This window comes from Onychomys torridus, chromosome 3, assembly GCF_903995425.1.
Source record: "Onychomys torridus chromosome 3, mOncTor1.1, whole genome shotgun sequence".
Taxonomy (NCBI): Eukaryota; Metazoa; Chordata; class Mammalia; order Rodentia; family Cricetidae; genus Onychomys; species Onychomys torridus.
The window spans coordinates 151,926,726-151,945,843 of NC_050445.1; the positions used below are offsets into that span (position 1 = coordinate 151,926,726).

Below are 19,118 nucleotides of genomic sequence, written 5' to 3' on the forward strand. Positions count from 1 at the left end.
GCCCCGGCTTGCTCAGTGGCTTTCAATCTTCCTAATGCTGCAATTCTTTAATACAGTTCCTCATATTGTAGTGACCCCCAACCATATGTATGTAAATATTTAATGTTCAGTCCCCGACCTACAGATTGAGAACCAGTGCTACCATGGTTTTTACAATATAGAATCCTTGTCCAGAATGTGGAAGGCACTACTAGGTTTAATCCTCAGCACCATCCTACTCCACCTCACCCCACCCCACCCTTTGTTCTGTTGCCAAAAAAAGGAGTGATACTGTTTTGACCAAAAAAGATGTACTGATCTTTGAGGAGTTGTTAGCTGCTATGCTAAATGAAAGGACTAAAGAAATGTAGAAATGTACATCATGGTTTTGCATACCAGTCATACTGTATAAGCTTTTATTAATAAGGGAAATTATGTTGGATTGTCCTAGGGTGAAGTCTGGGACTGATGTATGTCAGACTAATACAAGCACTAGCCTGTTGCCTAAGCTCTGGGTCATAAAAAAGTACAACAAGAACTTGGTCCTTGGACTATGAGACAAAAGAAAAGTTTTTTTCCCCTTTAGAAATGGGGTTTTACTATATATTTTGTGCTCTCTGAGAACATTCTGTAACTATCCTTCCCCAGTCTCCTTTAGAGCTGTACATCTTGGGGGCTGCAGAGATGGCTCAGGGGTTAAGAGCACTGGCTGTTCTTCCAGAGGTCCTGAGTTCAATTCCCAGCACCCACATGGTGGCTCACGATCACCTGTAATGAGATCTGGTGCCCTATTTTGGCATAAGTATACATGCAGAGCACTCATGCATATAGTATAAATGAAATATAGAAATGTATCTATCTATCTATCTATCTATCTATCTATCTATCGAGTGAGTGCACGAGTGCTGTACATCTCTGACTCCACAAATGCCTTGATCTGGCATCATGAAGCCCAGGCTGGTCCCAGACTCTTTGCAGTCCTCCTATTTTAGTTCTGGAATCAAGTCTTGGTCTGTCTGAGCTTTTTGGTTAAGTTTGTGTCTTGAAATAATATGTTTTGCAATGACCTTTTTAAGGGTAACAGAAGCCATTTTAACTTACTTTACTAATTTTATGTATGTGTTTTGTCCTCATGTAAGTCTGAATCACATGTGTGCAGTGTCCCATGGAGACCAGAAGAAGGCATCTGACCCCCAGAGACTCTGGGAGTTACAGATGGTTGTGAGCCAGCAAGTGGGTGCTAGGACTTGAGCCCAGGTACTCTGGAAGAGCCCTCGGTGTTGTTTGGTTGATTGGTTGATTGGTTGGTTTTGTTTTTTGTTTTTTCTTTCAAAACAGAAATTCTCTGTGTTGCTCTGGCTGTCTTGGAACTCTGTAGACCAGGCTGGCACCCCCGAATGCTGGGATTAAAAGCATTAGCCATAACTGCCATTTCCCAGTGTTCTTAACTAGGGAGCCATGTCTCCAGCCTCAAGAAACTTGTAACTGTTTTTAAGTGTTTAATTCAGTGGCACCCTGTAAATTTATACCATTGTGTAGTTTTCCATTATCTGTCTATGGCTTTTCCATTATCATCTCAAGATGCAATCTGGACCCCTTAAGATGACCTCTTTGTCATAGGATAGCTGTTGGGTGGCCATTTTCTGTATCGAAGTTGTCTACATGTCTTCTACGAGGACTTCTGTTTTCTCCCAGGGCTGGAACTAGAACCTAGGTCTTTGTGCATGCTTGACAAGAAACTTTACACTGAGCCTATAGGCAACAGCCTCTTTGTACCTCATATGAGTACAGAGGGAATATCTGACTTTGATTGCCTAATGATGTTTTTAGATTTCTTGTTTCTTTAAATATTAAAATGTCATCATGAAACAGAAAAAGATGAGTTTTACTGGAACAGTAAGTTAGCAAGATCTAAATACTACATTATCTATCACCTATCCTTTTTTTCTCTTCCTCTGTAATCCTTAACCCTAGGAGAAATAAGAGCCCATTGATAGTGTAGAGACATTTCCACCTCTACCAGCTTCAAGTTGTCTGTATTGTCATGTCCATGTGAGATTTAATTTTAGTTGACTATTGAATAGTAGCTTTTCCTTATACATTTTCTTTCTTTTTTAAAAATTTTATTTAAATATATTTATTTATTAACATTTTTTTTTTTTATTTTACATATCAACCCCAGTTCCCCCTCCCTCCCCTTCTCCTGCTTCCTCACTTCCCTCCCACTCTATCCCCATCCACTCCTCAGAGTGGGTAAGGCCTCCCATAAAGGATTCATTTGTTTTTGTTTTTTGAGACAGGGTTTCTTTGTGTAGCTTTGCGCCTTTCCTGGATCTCGCTCTGTAGACCAGGCTGACCTCGAACTCACAAAGATCCACCTGGCTCTGCCTCCTGAGTGCTGGGATTAAAGGCGTGCGCCACCACTGCCTGGCACGTTTTCTTTTTAAGCTGGGCAATGGTGATGCATACTTTTGATCCCAGCATCTGGGAGGCAGAGGAGGTAGATCTCTGAGTTTGAGGCCAGCCTGTGAGTTCCAGGACAGTCAGAGCTGTTATACAGAGAAACCCTGTCTCCAAAACAAAACCTCCCAAAATTAAAGATTTATTTTATTTATATGGATGTTTTGCTTATGTATCTATGTATATTTTGTGCATGCCTATGATGGTTGTTACCCACCATGTGGGTGCTGGGAACTAAAACCAGGTCCTCTGCAAGAGTAGCAAGTATTCTTAACTGCTGAGCCATCTTTCCAACCCCCTTAAAATGAATATTTATTTTTATGTGTTTGGGTGTTTTGCTGTTATACTCTGTGCATGCCTGGTGCCTGCAGAGACTGGAGATATAGACAGCTGTGAGCTGCCATTTGAGTACTGGGAATTGAACTCAGGTCTTCTGGAAGAGAGATCAGTACTCTTAACTGCTGAGCCGTCTGTTCAGCACCCCTCCTGACTTTTTCATATGTAAGTGTGGATGAGCACATGAGAGATTAAATTACTTAAACAATAGATTACGAATAAGTATACCTTAGAGAATTATGAGGCAACCTGAGTATTATATAATCCTAGCACTCAGGCTGAGGTAGGGATATCTAGGCTGCCCTGGACTATTTTAGTATCAAAGAATAAAAACAATGACTTAAAAAAAAACAAAACAAAAAACCATGAGAATATTCTGTATAATTAAAGAGGGGTAAAACTTTTGTATTACATATAATAAATTGTGTCTGTACTTTCTCCATAGAGGCATGGGTGTTTTTTGAGATAGTGGCCCAGAACTTTTGGTTTATCATGCTGGCCTTGACTTTGTGGCACTTTCTTCTCCCCCTTGTCTCCTGAAGTCTAAGAATATAGGCATGTACCACAGATTAGTTGGTTACTGTATTTGTTTTGTCTAGTATTCCCTAATAATACATAGCTTTTCCATGTCACATGAGACTGGACTGTGGATTTATTAAAATAGCTAAACCTTAATTGACTTATAGGACCCATTGCTGAATATGGTGAGGCAAACCTTTAATCCCAGCACTGGGGAGGCAGTGAATGTGAGGTCATCCTTGTCTACATAGGAAGTTCCAGCCAAGGCTACATAGTGAGACCCTGCTTCAGAATAACAACAACAGAAAAATCATTTTATACTAGAAGTATTTCTAAAAATCAAGTATGAAGATGTTTTTTGAGCTGGGTGGTGGTGGCACTTGCCTTTAATCCCAGCACTCTGGAGGCAGAGGCAGGTGGATCTCTGAGTTCAAGGCTAGCCTGGGCTACAGAGCGAGTTCTAGGACAGGCTCCAAAGCTACATAGAGAAACCCTGTCTGGGGGGGGGTTGGAGTTTTTCAAGGCCAGAAATAGTGGCATTTGCCTGCTTGGGAGGCTGAGACAGGATGATGCCTAGTTAGGTTCTAAGGTTACATGTGAGACCTTATCTCAAAACCAAATACCTGGGGCTGGAGAGCTTTCTCAGTGATTGAGAGCACAGGCTGCTCTTGGTTCTGATCCTAGCACTTAAGTTGGCTAGTATATGTCTGTAACTCCAGGTTCAAGGGTATCCAGTGCTCATTTCTGTCCTCCAAAGGCGATATATGGATATGGTGCACAGATAGATTTAGGCGAAACACACAAACATTTAAAAAAGAGTATTAAAAAAATAACATAAAGCAAACCATAGCCATAGGAGAACAGCTACAATTGTGCATCCAAAGTCTTAGGTTCTGCTTTGTCCTTTCCTTTTGTGTCTCATCCTTCTCCCTTCCCTTCCCCTCTCCTGATAACTTGTTTTGAGACAGGGTCCGTCTAAAAGCCCTACATTTCCTTTAATTAAGAGTAGTCGCTGGGTGATGGTGGCGCCCGCCTGTAATCCCAGCACTCAGGAAGCAGAGGCAGGTGGATCTCTGTGAGTTTGAGGCCACTCTGGTCTACAAAGTTGAGATCCAGGTCAAGCACCAAAACTACACAGAGAAACCCTGTCTCGAAAAAACAAAACAAAAAAAGTAGTCACTTGAGATTTTAGATTAATAGAGCAGATCTGTAAAAATCTTGGCACATGAGAGCTTGAGTTAGGAGATCATGGAGGTCAGCCTGGCTATATTGAGGGTACTTTACTTATCTCAAACAACGAAGCCATCCAAACAATTTTGAGATAGGGTTTCAGTATGTAGACTAGGCTGGCCTTAAATTCACAGATTTACCTGCTTCTGCCTCTTCAGTGATGGGTTTAAAGGCATGACACTCTCACTATATACCCAGTAGATTTATTTTCCTTAAGTAACCTTTTAAATATCTGTTTAAAAATGTTTGTATTAAATTTATCCACTGTTTATTGTGTGTGTGTGTTGGGGGCGGGGGGAGTGTAGAGATCAGTTTGCCAGAATTGGCTTTTTTACTATGTGTGTCTGGGATTGAACTCGGGGTTCAGGCTTGGCAGCAAGTGCCTTTACCTACTGAGCCACCTCACTGGTCTAAAAGTAATCTTGGAGATGTTTGTTGTGGTGGGTGTATTGAGTGGGAGTCCTCTGATCTATGAACTTGGTTTGTAGCTCACGCAGGCTTTGCACTCATCTTCCTGATCATCTTGCTGGACAGCTGGCATTACAGGCCTGCTCTGCCAGGCTGGTTTAATGACTTTTAAAACTTGGACTGTGAAACATAGGATGAACATAGGCCAGGAGTCAGTGAGGAGGAAGAGGAAGTGTTTTTGCCTAAGTTACATTTATGTGTAGTAGATCATTTAGGTGGTCAACAGTGATGCTGCCTTGCTAGAATAAGTTTTTTTTTTTGCTTTTGTTTTTTGGTTTTTTGAGACAGGGTTTCTCTATGTAGCTTTGCGCCTTTTGCCTGGAATTCACTTAGTAGCCCAGGCTGGCCTCAAACTCACAGAGTCTGCCTGGCTCTGCCTCCTGAGTGCTGGGATTACAGGCGTGCGCCACTACCGCCTGGCATAAGTTCTGTTTTGAGATCAGATCTCTGTAGTCCAGGCTGGCCTCAGATTTGCTCTGTAGCTAAGGATGACTTGGAATTTCAAATCCCCTTGCTTCTGTCTCTCAGTTGCTGAAATTACAGGTATGGGTCATTATGCCTAGTTTTTCCAGGTTTGGTGGATGCTAGGCAAGTACCCTACCAACTGCTGGGTCACACAGCAGTCCCAGACCTTGCAGTATCTGCTAAGGAGCTGAGGTTAGGCTTGTGTCACTAGGTCCAGCTTGCATTAGAATTGTCACTCAGCTCCATCTGAGAAAACCAAAAGCCAGAGTGGGTCACAGAGTCCATTCTGACTTCTGTTATTAGTTCATAGAGAGAGATGCTTGCTGCACACTGGATGTTAAATTCCTGCTGGTTCTCAAGAAGGCTAGAAGAAAATGTCACATTCCCTGGAGCCACCAAGTAGATGCTGTGATTTTTTTTTTTTTTTTTTTTTTTTTTTTTTTTTTTTTTTTTTTTTTTTTTTTTAGCAGAGGATTGAACCTAAGACCTTGCGCTTGCTAGGCAAGCGCTCTACCACTGAGCTAAATCCCCACCCCTGATGCTGTGAATTTAAGGCCGGTCTCTGCGAGAGTGCCAGTGCTCTTGGACACTGAACTGTCTCTCCAGCCTGTGTTTTATGTTTTTGTTTATTTTCTTGGTGCTTCCTGGGACTCATCATCCCCAGGCTTTGTGCTTGATAGGCAAACACTCTCTGCAGAGCTGCATTCAGCCCTCAATGTATTGTCTTCAGTCTGCATATTATATTTTTGGTGTATTCTACATGTAGTGCTCTGTAGTACTGAAGTGATTCTGTATGTAATTGTTCTTAGGAAGAAGATTCTCAAAAGTAGCTTTGTTGTTTTTGTTTTGAGGCAAGGTGTGCCAGTTCTTTCAGGAGAAGACTGCAGTGTGTGGGACAGTTGCCAGTGTTTGGAATACTCAGGAAATTGCACTAAGTAAGGGAAGAGTAGGCTGCTAGAGCTGGAACTTTCCAGACCTGGTCAGATTTGGTTTCCTGAGGCTGAGAATGTAATTCTTCTTTTTTTTGAGCTGAGGATCGAACCCAGGGCCTTGTGCTTGCTAGGCAAGTGCTCTACCACTGAGCTAAATCCCCAACCCGAGAGTGTAATTCTTATAGATCAGTCTTTATTCCTGAACTCTTATATTTACTTCAGAACTAAGATAGCTGAATATATTCTTTTTTTTTCCTTTCTTTTTTTTGGAGCTGAGGATCGAACCCAGGGCCTTGCTCTTGGTAGGCAAGCGCTCTGCCACTAAGCTAAATCCCCAACCCCGAGAATATTCTTAATGGGAAGAACAGTCTAAGAATATGGAATGTTAATAAGCATGTGAGAACAGGAACCCATGAGTAGAAAAACTTGATAACAAAATTTTTGTTTCTTTTAAAAGTTGAACGCCTTTAATCCCAGGACTCGGGAGGAGGCAGAGCCAGGTGATCTCTGTGAGTTCAAGGCCAGCCTGGTCTACAGAGTGAGATCCAGGACAGGCACCAGAAGCCACACAGAGAAACCCTGTCTCAAAAAACAGAAACAAAAAGTTGAATGTGACTTATGTAAAGTGTAATTTTTGACTCATTCTTTGATGTTAAAAGCTTATGTGTGGGCTGGAGAGATGGCTCAGTGGTTAAGAGCACTGACTGCTCTTCCAGAGTTCCAGAGGTCCTGAGTTCAATTCCCAGCAACCTCATGGTGGCTCACAACCACTTGTAATGAGATCTGGTGCCCTCTTCTGGCCTGCAGGGACACATGCAGGCAGAACATAAATAAATCTTTAAAAAAAAAAAAAAAAAAGCTTATGTACTAGTTAATGTCTGTTGACCATTTTCATATTTTCCTAGTATTGAGAAGTAGCAAATTCTTCTCTCTCTCTCTCTCTCTCTCTCTCTCTCTCTCTCTCTCTCTCTCTCTCTCTCTCTCTCTCGACAGGGTTTTTCTGTAGACCAGGCTGGTCTTGAACTCACAGAGATCCACTTGGCTCTGCGTCCCGAGTGCTGGGATTACAGGCGTGCACCACCACCGCCCGGCTTTTTTTTTTTTTTTAAGCTGAGGATCGAACCCTGGGCCTTGCGCTTGCTAGACAAGCGCTCTACCACTGAGCTAAATCCCCAACCTCACATTCTTTATAGAAACATAAGTAAGCTTGCCTTAGTGTGTGGAGATTGTCTTCTTAAATGGTCCTTCATTCTGAGGACTCTGTGAGTTTCTTACTGAGGGAAAAGGACCTAGCATTGAGAGGGGCAGAACTACTCCCTATAGTGTTAAATGTATTTTGATTGAGTGCACGCACAGTCAGTGGCTCTTTATCAATTAAAGATTTTCATCATATTTGAAGTTATGAGTGACTGGAGTCTTTACTGAGATAAATGATGACCATTGTTCTCTCTCCTTTTATTTAACAGGTGTTTGTTTGCTTATGGAAAGGTTGTAAGGTGTATAACACCCCATCAACCAGTCAGAGTTGGTTGCAGCGGCACATGCTGACACACAGTGGAGACAAACCTTTCAAGGTATGTGTGCGCGAGCCTCATAAGGTCACACTGGGAACTCATCTCCTTTTTTATAGGTAAAGTCTCACTGTGATCCTGGAATTACTAATGTAGGCCAAGCTGGCTTTGACGTTGGCAACCTTGCTGCCTTGGCCTCCAGGTTTTGGGATTACAGGCTGAGCCCGCATGCCTGGCTGATCTGTATAATGAGAGCTTGTTTTGACCCTTCTAAACATTTCTTTTCAGTGCTGAGGTGCAAACACAGGGTTCTGCAAGCATTTTCCCAGTCTTGTCCCCAGGTGTCTTCTAAAGAATGAAAAAGATTGCTTTTTGTTGACATTTTTATTGGTGCTTAGATACCAGAAGTAGCTGGAGATAAAGGTAATAAAATTCAGTTGGAAGAACAGCAAATTCACCACTAGGTGAGGGTCCTCTAAAACAGCAAATGCGGTGGTGGTGCATGCCTTTTTTTTTTTTTTTTTTTTTTAATTCCAGCACTCAGGAGGCAGAGCCAGGTGGATCTCTGAGTTCGAGGCCAGCTTGGTCTACAGAGTGAGATCCAGGACAGGCACCAAAACTGCAAAGAGAAACCCTGTCTCGAAACCAACCAACCAACCAACAAACAAACCCCTACTACAAAACAGCAAATGCCAGATAATGTTAAGCCATATATATATATATATATAGCCAATTACACCTTGTGTTCTGACTGTTGTCTCTCTGTCAGAGGCATAAGCCTTATTAGCAAGATAATACTATTAAGGAATAAAGAAACTAGAATGAATATAAATGGATTTTTAAAAATTCAATTTTGAGATTGAAAATCATTGTCATAAAGACGTGTTCTAGGTTTTTCTCTTGAGACAGGGTTTCACTATAGTATAGCCCTAGCTGTCCTGGAACTCATTCTGTAGACCAGGCTGGTCTCTTAACTCACAGATATCCATCCTCCTGTCTCTGCCTGGGATTAAAGATATGCTCCACTACCATCTGGCATGTTCTGGGATATCTTTAAAGAGTTAAGTTTCTGGAAGAATTCTTTTGATGCTTGAAATATAACAAAACACTTTGTTTTCTAATTATGGCATGCATATGTCACGGAATTTAAAGGATCACTATTAAGAAGTTCAAATTGTTAAAACCATAATGAAAGTGAGTATCATGCAAGACATTTCCTTTGGGTTTTGTCAAAGAATGTAGTCATTCTTAAAGAGAATCATGAATAAAGTTGAAGGTATTAAGAAACATTCAGAGCCAGAGGCACATGTCTACAGGCCTGGGGAATTGGGAGGAAGAAGCAAAAGTGTTGTGTGTGTGTGTGAACCTAGGAATTTGAAGCTGGTCTGGGCAACATGGTGAGGACCTCTTCCCCCGTCTGTCCTTCCTGGCTGTGTTATCTTTAGGAATCTTGTTCTACTCTGATGCTTCTGCACTATCTTCTTCCTGCATATATAATTACTAGTATTGTTTCATTAATGTCTCAGATTCAACCTTTTTTTTTTTTTTTTTTTTGATGGAAGAACAGGTAAATGTGCCCCCCCCCCCCTTTTTTTTTTGTGAGTGAGCCTTGCTGTATAGCTCATTGTCCTGAAACTCCCAATATAGTCCAGGCTGCTCTCAAAACTCCTACCTCAGCCTGATTGTCAATAACAGGCATGTACCCATGCCTTTCCCTTGCAGAAAATTGAGTATGAACTATATTATGTGCTTCTTCTGGGCTATTTTATTTATTTGTTTGTTTATTTATTTATTCATTTATTTATTTTTGCCTTTTTAGAGCTTTATTAGGAGGAAGGGGAGACACACACACACACACACACACACACACACACACACACACACACACAGAAAGACAGACCGCACAGAGGGATCTTCTGAGCTATTTTAAATACAGTGTTCTAATTTGTGCTATAACAAGCTTATCCTATTACTATCCTAAATTATGTTAATGTATGTCTCTTGATTGGGAAATGTTTACTTATTTATTAATGGCATTTTTTATAAATGTTCTTACCATATAACTGGCTGGCCTGAAACTTGGTATGTAGACTAAGCTGGCCTTCAAGTCACAAGAGATCTGATTGGCATGTGCCACCATGCTCATCTCCCACTGGATAGGCAAGGTGCTGTTTTTATTTTTATTTTTTGATTTTATTTATTTATTTATTTATTTATTTATTTATTTATTTATTTATTTATTTTGAAGGCAGGGTTTCTCTGTATAACAGCCTTGGCTGTCCTGAAACTCACTTTGTAGATCAGGCTAGCCTCGAACTCACTGAGATCTGTCTCCCTCTGCCTCCCAAGGTCTGGGATTAAATGCGTGAAAAGGGACACACACACTACCAGGACCTTGCCAAGGTGCTGTTTTTAAAGGTGTTAGGAATGTGTTATAGAGTATAACTTGAAGTTTTTCTGTGTTACAGAAATCTATATTTTCATTATTATATTCTCTGTTGATTGAGTGCAGCTTAATAATTAAACACATGTATATAATATGTACTCATCAAATCAAGCTTTCTTTTCCTGGTCCTTCCTTAGGAATTTTATAAATGAGTAAAACTGTGTTATCTAGATAGTGCATATACCAGGCACTGTGAAGAAAGGTAAATAAGGAAAAACATGTCTCAGCGGTTAAGAGCACTGGTTATTCTTCCAGAGGTCCTGAGTTCAGTTCCCAGTAACCACATAGTGGCTCACAACCATCTGTAATGAGATCTGGTGCCCTCTTCTGGTCTGCAAGCATACACGCAGGCAGAACACTATATACATAATAAATACATTAATCTTTAAAAAAATTATTGTTATTATTTTGTATTTTGTGGGATAGTTGCCATGTAGAGCAGGCTGACCTCTTAACTCAGAGATCTGTCTGCTTCTGCTTCCTGGGTGCTGGGATTAAAGGCATGTGACACCATATCCCTCCACCCGTACCTCGTGTGTGTGTGTGTGTGTGTGTGTGTGTGTGTGTGTGTGTGTGTGTGTGAGAAATCAGTGCACCTAAGTGCAGTTGCCCTTGGAGACCACAAGGAGTTGGATTTCCCCAGGAGCTCTAGCTACAGATGTTGAGCTATTCTAGTCTCTTAACCACCAAACTCTGTTCCCTTTCTGCTGTTTGTCACTTGTCCTAGGTCACTGTCACTTCTGTTCTGGTATCTGCTAATGTGCCTTGGTTGTATGAGCCCTCGGCTCTGCCTTTTCTTTCATTTTGTCAGTTATTCACAAAATTAATCGACATTATATGAAGCAGCATTTTTTTTCTTTCTATAAAATTTTTGTGTTAGGTTCTACAGAAGGGTTAAACTACAGTGTTTCTGTTTGTTCCTGTTTCTCATTGGCTGTAGAGTGTTTCTGATCTTTACTTGCTATTAATTAAGCTGCCTATGGCCATCTTGTACCCTCCTTTGGATTGTACACATGCACTTGGTTTTTTTTGTTTGTTTGTTTGTTTGTTTTTTTGCTATACAGTTTCTTGATATTACCAGGATTTGTAATTTTGGCTAAGAATTTTGAATAATCTTACTTCATTATAGCTTTAAATTTTGATCTTTCCAGAGTTATGACTCCATGACCTGTGCATATGAGGCAAGCCTGGCTCTCACTTTTCATTTCTATGTCTCCCATGAGTGATGCTACTGAGTATTTTCATGTGCTCTGTCTCTGTCCTATTTGTCTTTAGCCATTTAAAAATTTTGTTGATTTTTTTTTTTTTTTTAAATTAGATGGTTTGTTAATTAATGAGTAATTCTTGAGTCAGCTGCAGTGGCTCACTTCTGTATTTCATCATTTTGAAGCTGAAAACAGGAAAAAATCACCATGAGATTGAGGCCACTCTGAGATTATTATTGAGATGGGGTCTTGCTGTGTAGCCCTGGATGGCCTGGAACTATATAAAATCAGGCTGTCCTCAAATTCATAAAGCTGCTCCTTCTTCTAACATCAAGTGCTAGGATTAAAAGCATGTACCACCAAGCTTCACTAAAGTTTTGTGTTTATTATTTTTGTTGTCTGGCTACACCCCTGCACTTGTCTCTCGGTTCTTTTGGAGGCCAGAAGAGGACATTGGATCTCTTGAAGCTGTCCAGTGTGGGTGCTAGTCAGTTGTTGCAAAAGCAGCCAGTGCTCTTACCCATTGAGACATCTCTCCAGACAGAACATCTTAAAATGTTATGTGTATATAAATAATGTCTGTGTGTACATGCTGGAACATGTGTGGAGATACAGTTCATTATCTTACTTTCCTGATTGTCAGGGTGTTTTGATTTTTCCAGACAGGTTTCTCAGTGTCTTTGGAGCTGTCCTAGAACTTGCTCTATAGACCAGGCTGGGCTTGAACTCAAAGAGATCTCTGCCTGTCTCTGCCTGAGATTAAAGGAATGCACCTCCACCACGTGGTGGTGTTTAATTTTTATAGTTTTTTTAAATATATATCCTGGATATTAACCTGCTGTGCTGAAGCATTTTGATCTCCTGTAATTCTTGGTATTATATCCTGTGTTAATCAGAGTCTTGTTCAGAAAAAAATGACTGGGCCAGGTGGTGGTGACGCACGTCTTTAATCCCAGCACTTGGGAGGCAGAGGCAGGCGGATCTCTGTGAGTTCAAGGCCAGCCTGGTCTACAAAGCCAGTTCCAGGAAAGGTTGAAAGCTACACAGAGAAACGCTGTCTTGAAAAAACAAAAACAAAAAAACAAAAACAAAAACAAAAAAGAAAAGACTGTCTATATCATATGTGTGTGAGTGAGGGGCATATATGTTCATACTAGGCCAGAGATTGACAATGGGTATTTTCTTCAATTGCTTTTCACCCCACTTCTTCCTTGAGTTAATGTCTCATAGCTCAGTTGTAGCTCAGAACTTCAATGCTGGTGACCTTGAATGCCTGATCCTGCTTCTCTTTAAGAGAAGTGAAATGCTAAGGGTTGAACCAAAGCCTTGTGTGTGCAGTGTAACCCACTCTGCTTACTAAGCTACATCCCTAGACTTTATCTACCTAGGGCCTCTTTTTTTTTTTTTTTTTGATTTTATGAGACAGGGTTTCTCTGTGTAGTATTTTGGTTTTTTCGGGACAGGGTTTCTCTGTAGCTGTGGAGCTGTCCTGGACTACCTCTGTAGACCAGGCTGGCCTCAAACTCACAGAGATCCACCTTCCTCTGCCTCCCGAGTGCTGGGATTACACGCGTGCGCCACCACCACCCGGCCATGGTGCCATTCTTATTAGCACTGTATAGATAGCTTGTTGAATGTTTGGGCTGCCCCTAATTTTATAGGACTCTGTAAGTACTCATCTGCTCATTCCCACTACTGTACACAGACATGTCTGTGGTTCACAAGATGTTCTGGGCTTAATATATATGCATAAGAGTATTCATATTTTCAGGAGACATTGAAAGTGTGAATTGGGGTATGTATGCACTGAAGGTATGATGGCAGGCCCAGGTGAGGACACATCTTGGTACTTTGTGAAGGAAATTAGCAGATTGTGCCGAAATTTTTCTGAAGATAGGGTTGGTTGTAGGTTGGTTGCATGTAGGGTGGTATTTTAGATGTTTAGCATTGAACTTTCTTTACTAATTGCATATTTATACTTTATTTTCCAAGTCAAAAACTAAGGAGATGGGATCTATGGGAATGTCCTAACAGAGATTAGATCTAGAAGTCTACAAATGCATAAAGCATTTAAAATTCTATTTTAAAATGCCTTTTCTACTTGTTAAAATAGTATAGAAAAGTAGGGAGGCATCTGAAGATTCTGTGGATAGATGGAAGGATCTATATATATCTATCTCTCTATATCTCAGAGATCATCCTTCCTCAAGTATTGGGATTAAAGGCGTGTGCCACCGCTGCTCAGCTGGTTAGTTTATTTATTTGATGGTGTTGCATGGCTTTAATTCTGGTGCTCTGGTGGGAGAGGCAGGAGGATATCTGAATTTGAGGCCAACCTGGTCTAAATAGTAAGTTCTAGTCCAGCTAGGGCTTCATAGGGAGATCCAATATAAATAACAGTATGTAGAAATTGGAGTAACCATTAGGGAGTCAGTCAGTTTCCTGCCCTGCTTATAAACATGGTTTATTCAAAATCATCTCTTGTAGGAAGATGATCCTGTAGGTTTTGTCTTGGTATAGTGGAGAAAGCAGTGAAATTAAATTTGGAAATAGCCTAGCCACTGCTAAGTGGTGTACTTGTTAGATAACTTGTTTTTAAAATGTGCTTGTAAAAGAATTGCTTCATGTATCTTGTCTAGAATCAGTTCTGTTGTGCTGATGTTTACTGCTGAAAACATCCTTGGCCTTCAGTTCTGATCATGTCTATGTGGTAACCCTGACAGCCTTTTCTTTCTTCTTTTTAGTGTGTAGTTGGTGGCTGCAATGCCAGCTTTGCTTCTCAGGGAGGGCTAGCTCGTCATGTGCCCACACACTTCAGTCAGCAGAACTCCTCAAAAGTTTCTAGCCAGCCAAAGGCCAAAGAAGAATCTCCTTCGAAAGCTGGAATGAACAAGAGGAGGAAACTAAAGAACAAAAGACGGCGCTCATTACGTAAGTGTTCACTTGGAAAGCATCTGTGTAGAAAAGGGCTTTAAGCAAGTCCAGTTTTACTGACATTGAGTTTGGCTTGTTGATATCTTTGGGAAATAATATACGGCATCTGCCTGTCAGCATCAGTATCTAGTGAGAAATGTTTGTAGAAGCTCAAGGAATATTAAGTGTATGTGATCTTAGAATATAAACTATATGCTTAGAGAATTAGATACTAGGGGTATCTAATAAATAAATTAGGAAAGCTTAAAACATGACATGTTTGTTTCTACAAATACTTTAGAAAAATTTGAGCATGTCAGATCAAGTAAATATCAACCAAAGTGTAGAATATGTGTGAACTGTGTGTTTGCAGCATGAATATGAAGATTATATTCTTAATTACTGTGTTATAAAATACTCCTTTGACATTTAGGGTTAAAATATTTAGATGATAGTCATGCAGTACTGAAGGTAGGAATTAACCTTGAAACTGTGGAGACTGCAGGGCACCATGCTTGTTCTTTGGGTCTCCCGGTGGATAAATCTGGACTGATGAAATGTGGGTGGAGTGCATTGGGTGAGTGAGCGAGCGAAGGAAGGGATGAAGGGATACTGCTGTGGAAGGGAGTCCTGCAAGGGTGGACTAGGAAGCCAGTGAGTTCTCCTTGGGGTGTAGGAAAAAGGTATATGCAAGTCTCAGCCCATAAGCTGGTCTCTAAAACACTGAAATAGTTCTGTTAGTACAAAGTTACACTCAACAGATGAATTGATCACAAAGGGGGAAAAATTGTTTTTAATAAATTGTTTCCTACTGTTAAAGTAAAAATATCTTTGCATGTTGTCTTAGTTGGGTTCTAAACACCACTACCATAAATTACTTGGGGAAGAATTTATTTCCACTTACAGTTTCATAACAGTCTGTCACTGAGAGAAGTTAGGCCAGTCACCTGGAGGCAGGAGCTGATGCAGAGGCCATCCTGCCACCAGTTTGATGGTGTAAGTTTGATCCCTGGAGCCCGATGGTGGAAGGAGAGAATTAATTAGACATCTCTCTGACCTCTACATGCACCAAGGCAGTGATATGTACCTCCCTCCGCCATGAATGTAAAACAAACAAAAACAAAAAGAAAACTGCTTACTTAATATTGCACTGGAAACCCAGGGGAGCTTGCCTACTCATTTCACACTGTATCATCATTTAAATTTATTCACTGTTCCTGTTACCTATCAATGTTTACACAATTTGTTACTCTGCTTTAGAAAAGGTCTCACTGTAAACCAGGTTGGCCTAGAACTCACAGAGATCCCCAGTGCTGGAATTATGGGTGTGTGCCACCAATCCAGGTCCCTTTTCTGCTTCTTTTCAAAGCATTCTCAGCTTAGCCCAGGCTGGCCTCAAACTCTTGATCTCCTGATTCCATTTCCTGCCTGCTCTGCATTCTTCGAAAGTGAAGGTGGATGCAATTCAGTTTCCAGTTGGGTTTAGGATTGGCATATATGCTGCTTGAGGAGAGACCGCTCTGACCTGCAGTTTCTGCTAAGGCCAGCTGCTGAGATGGGTTCAGTACTAGTGACAGGTGTGGATGGAAGGAAGCACTGCTTACTGTTTGGGGATTTGTTTGTTTGCTTGTTTGAAGAGAATGAATGCATGTTCTCGAAACTTTAAAACATGCAATTTTGGGAAGCATTGTTCAGACAGACAGTGCTGTGGTTTGAATTTCCATTTTTCCTCTATAAAATGTGTCCTGTACATGGATACTGAACTCCTGAGCAATCCTTGGTTAGTTAGCATTTTACTCATTTCAGTCATTCTACTTAATTCACTGTAGGTTTTAAGTAGAACTACAGCGTCACGTCATTCCTTTTCTCTCTCCAGTCAAGGCTGGATGAGAAATAGGGTTGTCTTCCCACAGTGCTGAGATCCTGCTTGGAGACCACCCCTTCTGGGTGTCTGGGCACTGGATCTTGGTACAATCCCTGGGCTGGCCCTGAACTCCTGACCATGTGCTCATTCTTCCTGAGAGCTTAGAGTGAGCTGCTGAATCTGGCTTAACTGTGGTTTTATTTTGTGAGTTTGTGGCCAGTTTGGGCCATGTAAGGCATTTCAGGCCATCCTGGGCTATACAGTAAGACTATCTCAGAAATTAAAGACAAAAAGAAAGAAGCAATCTAGTGAAGGTTAAGTCATGTGTACAGTTCCACAGTTGAAAACTGGTTGGGACTTTGATGGACCAGTTGTTATTTAGAAATGTATTGATGGGATAGGTCTTGTCTTACATATGGGAGGCTCTGGCTTCAATCCCTAGGATTTTAGTTACATGAGTACAATGGCTTGTGTCTGACGTGAAAGGATTATTTGAGCCCTCTGGCATTGAAGACTTGACTGGCAGCATAGTTGCCACCCTAAATTTTTATGTGCAACTTTTAAAAAATTCTTACTTTGGATATTTATTTGTAACCAAGAAAATACTGGTTGAAAGCTTGGAAATAATATTGCCTTTGTTGCAAATTTGGAAAGATTTTGATAGCAAATAAAAATAGAATGTTCATGGAATCACATGGTAAGTTTGAAATCTCCTTGTGCACAGGTGGAGATGGTCTTTGCTGAAATTCCAAGTTGATTTTTGAGGATTTTTATGAAAAAGTAAAGCTGTTGGAGCGTGGAATGGGGAGTGTAAGGCTAAGAAAGAAGCTGGGGATAATGGAGTTGTTGCGTTCATTGATAATTGGAATTCTGCCTGTCCTCACCTTATCAGAGTTCTACCCTGAACAAAAAGACACATGCAGTAGACCCTGGGCAGGACTTGCTAATCCCTCCAGTTAAAGCACTGCTCTCCTGGGTTTGGAAAATACATGAGCATTTAACAGACTGTTGATGTTTTCTAAACTGTCCTTAACTTTTTTTTGTTGTTGTTGACTTTTAGCACGACCACATGATTTCTTCGATGCACAAACACTGGATGCCATAAGACACCGAGCCATATGCTTTAACCTCTCGGCTCATATAGAAAGTTTAGGGAAGGGACACAGTGTTGTTTTTCATAGTACTGTAAGTATTCTGTTTTCCTTTCAAATTACATAGATTTGAAAAAAAAAGTATATGTTTGTTTTCATGATTATATTTCTAAATTGCTCAAAATTTAGGAAATTTTATTACAGTCACAAAATTTGTTGGATGTGGTGATGCATGCCTAAGATTCCAACACTGCAGGCTGAAGCAGGAGGATGTTAGGTTCAAAGCCTGCCTGGGCTACAGAGTAAGTATAAGGCCAGCTCAGGCAGCAGAGTTCTCAAAATGAAGAATAGGGATATAATATATCTCAGTGATAGAACATGTTCCTAGCATACATGAGGCCCTAGGTTCAATCCTCAGTCCCTAGTACCAAAAGCCAAAAACAGGCAGGGGTGGGGGTGGGGGTATAATGGAGGTCATGAAATCATGAGGCGGGAAGAGATACTTAAATGTGCTTTGTTTCACAGGAATAACCCAGTTTTCTAGAACTGTGGCTGGCCACCACACTATAGAGAGAATCATTATTTCTTGGGGCTAGGTTTTCAACCCAGAACAAGCTGAATGCCAGCTAGTTTGGAAAAGCAAAGCTGTAAGATCAGTTTAGTTTGTGGTTAGCTAGGAACCAATTTTATTGCCCATTCTTTTTTTTTTTTAATCTTATGTGTATGTGCCTGCATGTACATCTCTGCACCGTGTGTATCTGGTGTCTGAGAAGTTCAGATGTCCTGAAACGAGGTCACAAACACTTGTGACTCCCACCGGATTGTTGGTATCTGAACTCAGGTTGTCTTCGAGGGCAGCACACACTTAACTACTGAGCCACTAGCCAAAGAGGCTCTCTAGTCTTTCTCCAGTCATTTTTAAATTGGTGTAGTTTTCCAAATAAGTCTCTAGATAAGACTTCTGCTGACATTTTGAATTCTTGGGAAAATGAATGTGTTGTTTTGGCTTTTAAAATTATTATTGGTGCTGGAGAGATGGCTCAGTAGTTAAGAATGCTTGTTGCTGTTTTGGAGGACCAGGCACCATGTCAGGTGGCTCACAGCCATCTGTAGCTCCCAGCTCTGTGGGAGTCAGCACCCTCCTGTGGTTTGTTGGCCACCCCCCCACCCCACACACACCTTGATTGTGCAGAGTCATGATATATGTGTCTGCGTGCACGTGCTGTGATGCATGTGAGGAGGTCAGAGTACAACTTTGGGGTCAGTCCTTTCCTCTACTCTTATGGTTCCTAGGGATTGCATGCAGATCTCCAGGCTTATGCAGCAAGTGTCTTTACCACTTACCATTTCTCACTTTGAAATATGAAATACGCTATTGAAATAAGAAATTTTGCTTTCTATTTCAACAAAATGGAGGTTTGAAGTATTAATTGTTGGAATTGATCATAGATTGGCATCTCACTTCATCTCCTATAATGAGATTGATTCCTTGCCTTCAGTTTTTGAGAGGTTAAGTAAGGAAAACACTTTGTTTATAGTATTTCAGGCCCAACTGCAATTGTAAAAACAAGGTAGTGAGTATAAACGGAGGGAATGAAGTCAGAGATAACACAACACGAGCGGCAAGTGGGAAAGCCAGTGAGGTTGAGTAGTCACTGATGAAACCATTGACAGAACATGCTATCTGTCATCTTTCTAA

General features: G+C 40.9%; 1 protein-coding gene across 1 annotated transcript in view; it reads left to right on the forward strand.

The window, feature by feature from the left end:
• Positions 1-19,118, forward strand: part of Aebp2 (AE binding protein 2) — a 50,733-nt gene that overhangs the window by 20,420 nt on the left and 11,195 nt on the right. The window contains 3 exon segments of the mRNA XM_036181459.1: positions 7,856-7,963; positions 14,296-14,482; positions 17,389-17,513. Of these exon segments, the coding sequence (XP_036037352.1) occupies positions 7,856-7,963; positions 14,296-14,482; positions 17,389-17,513 (420 nt within the window).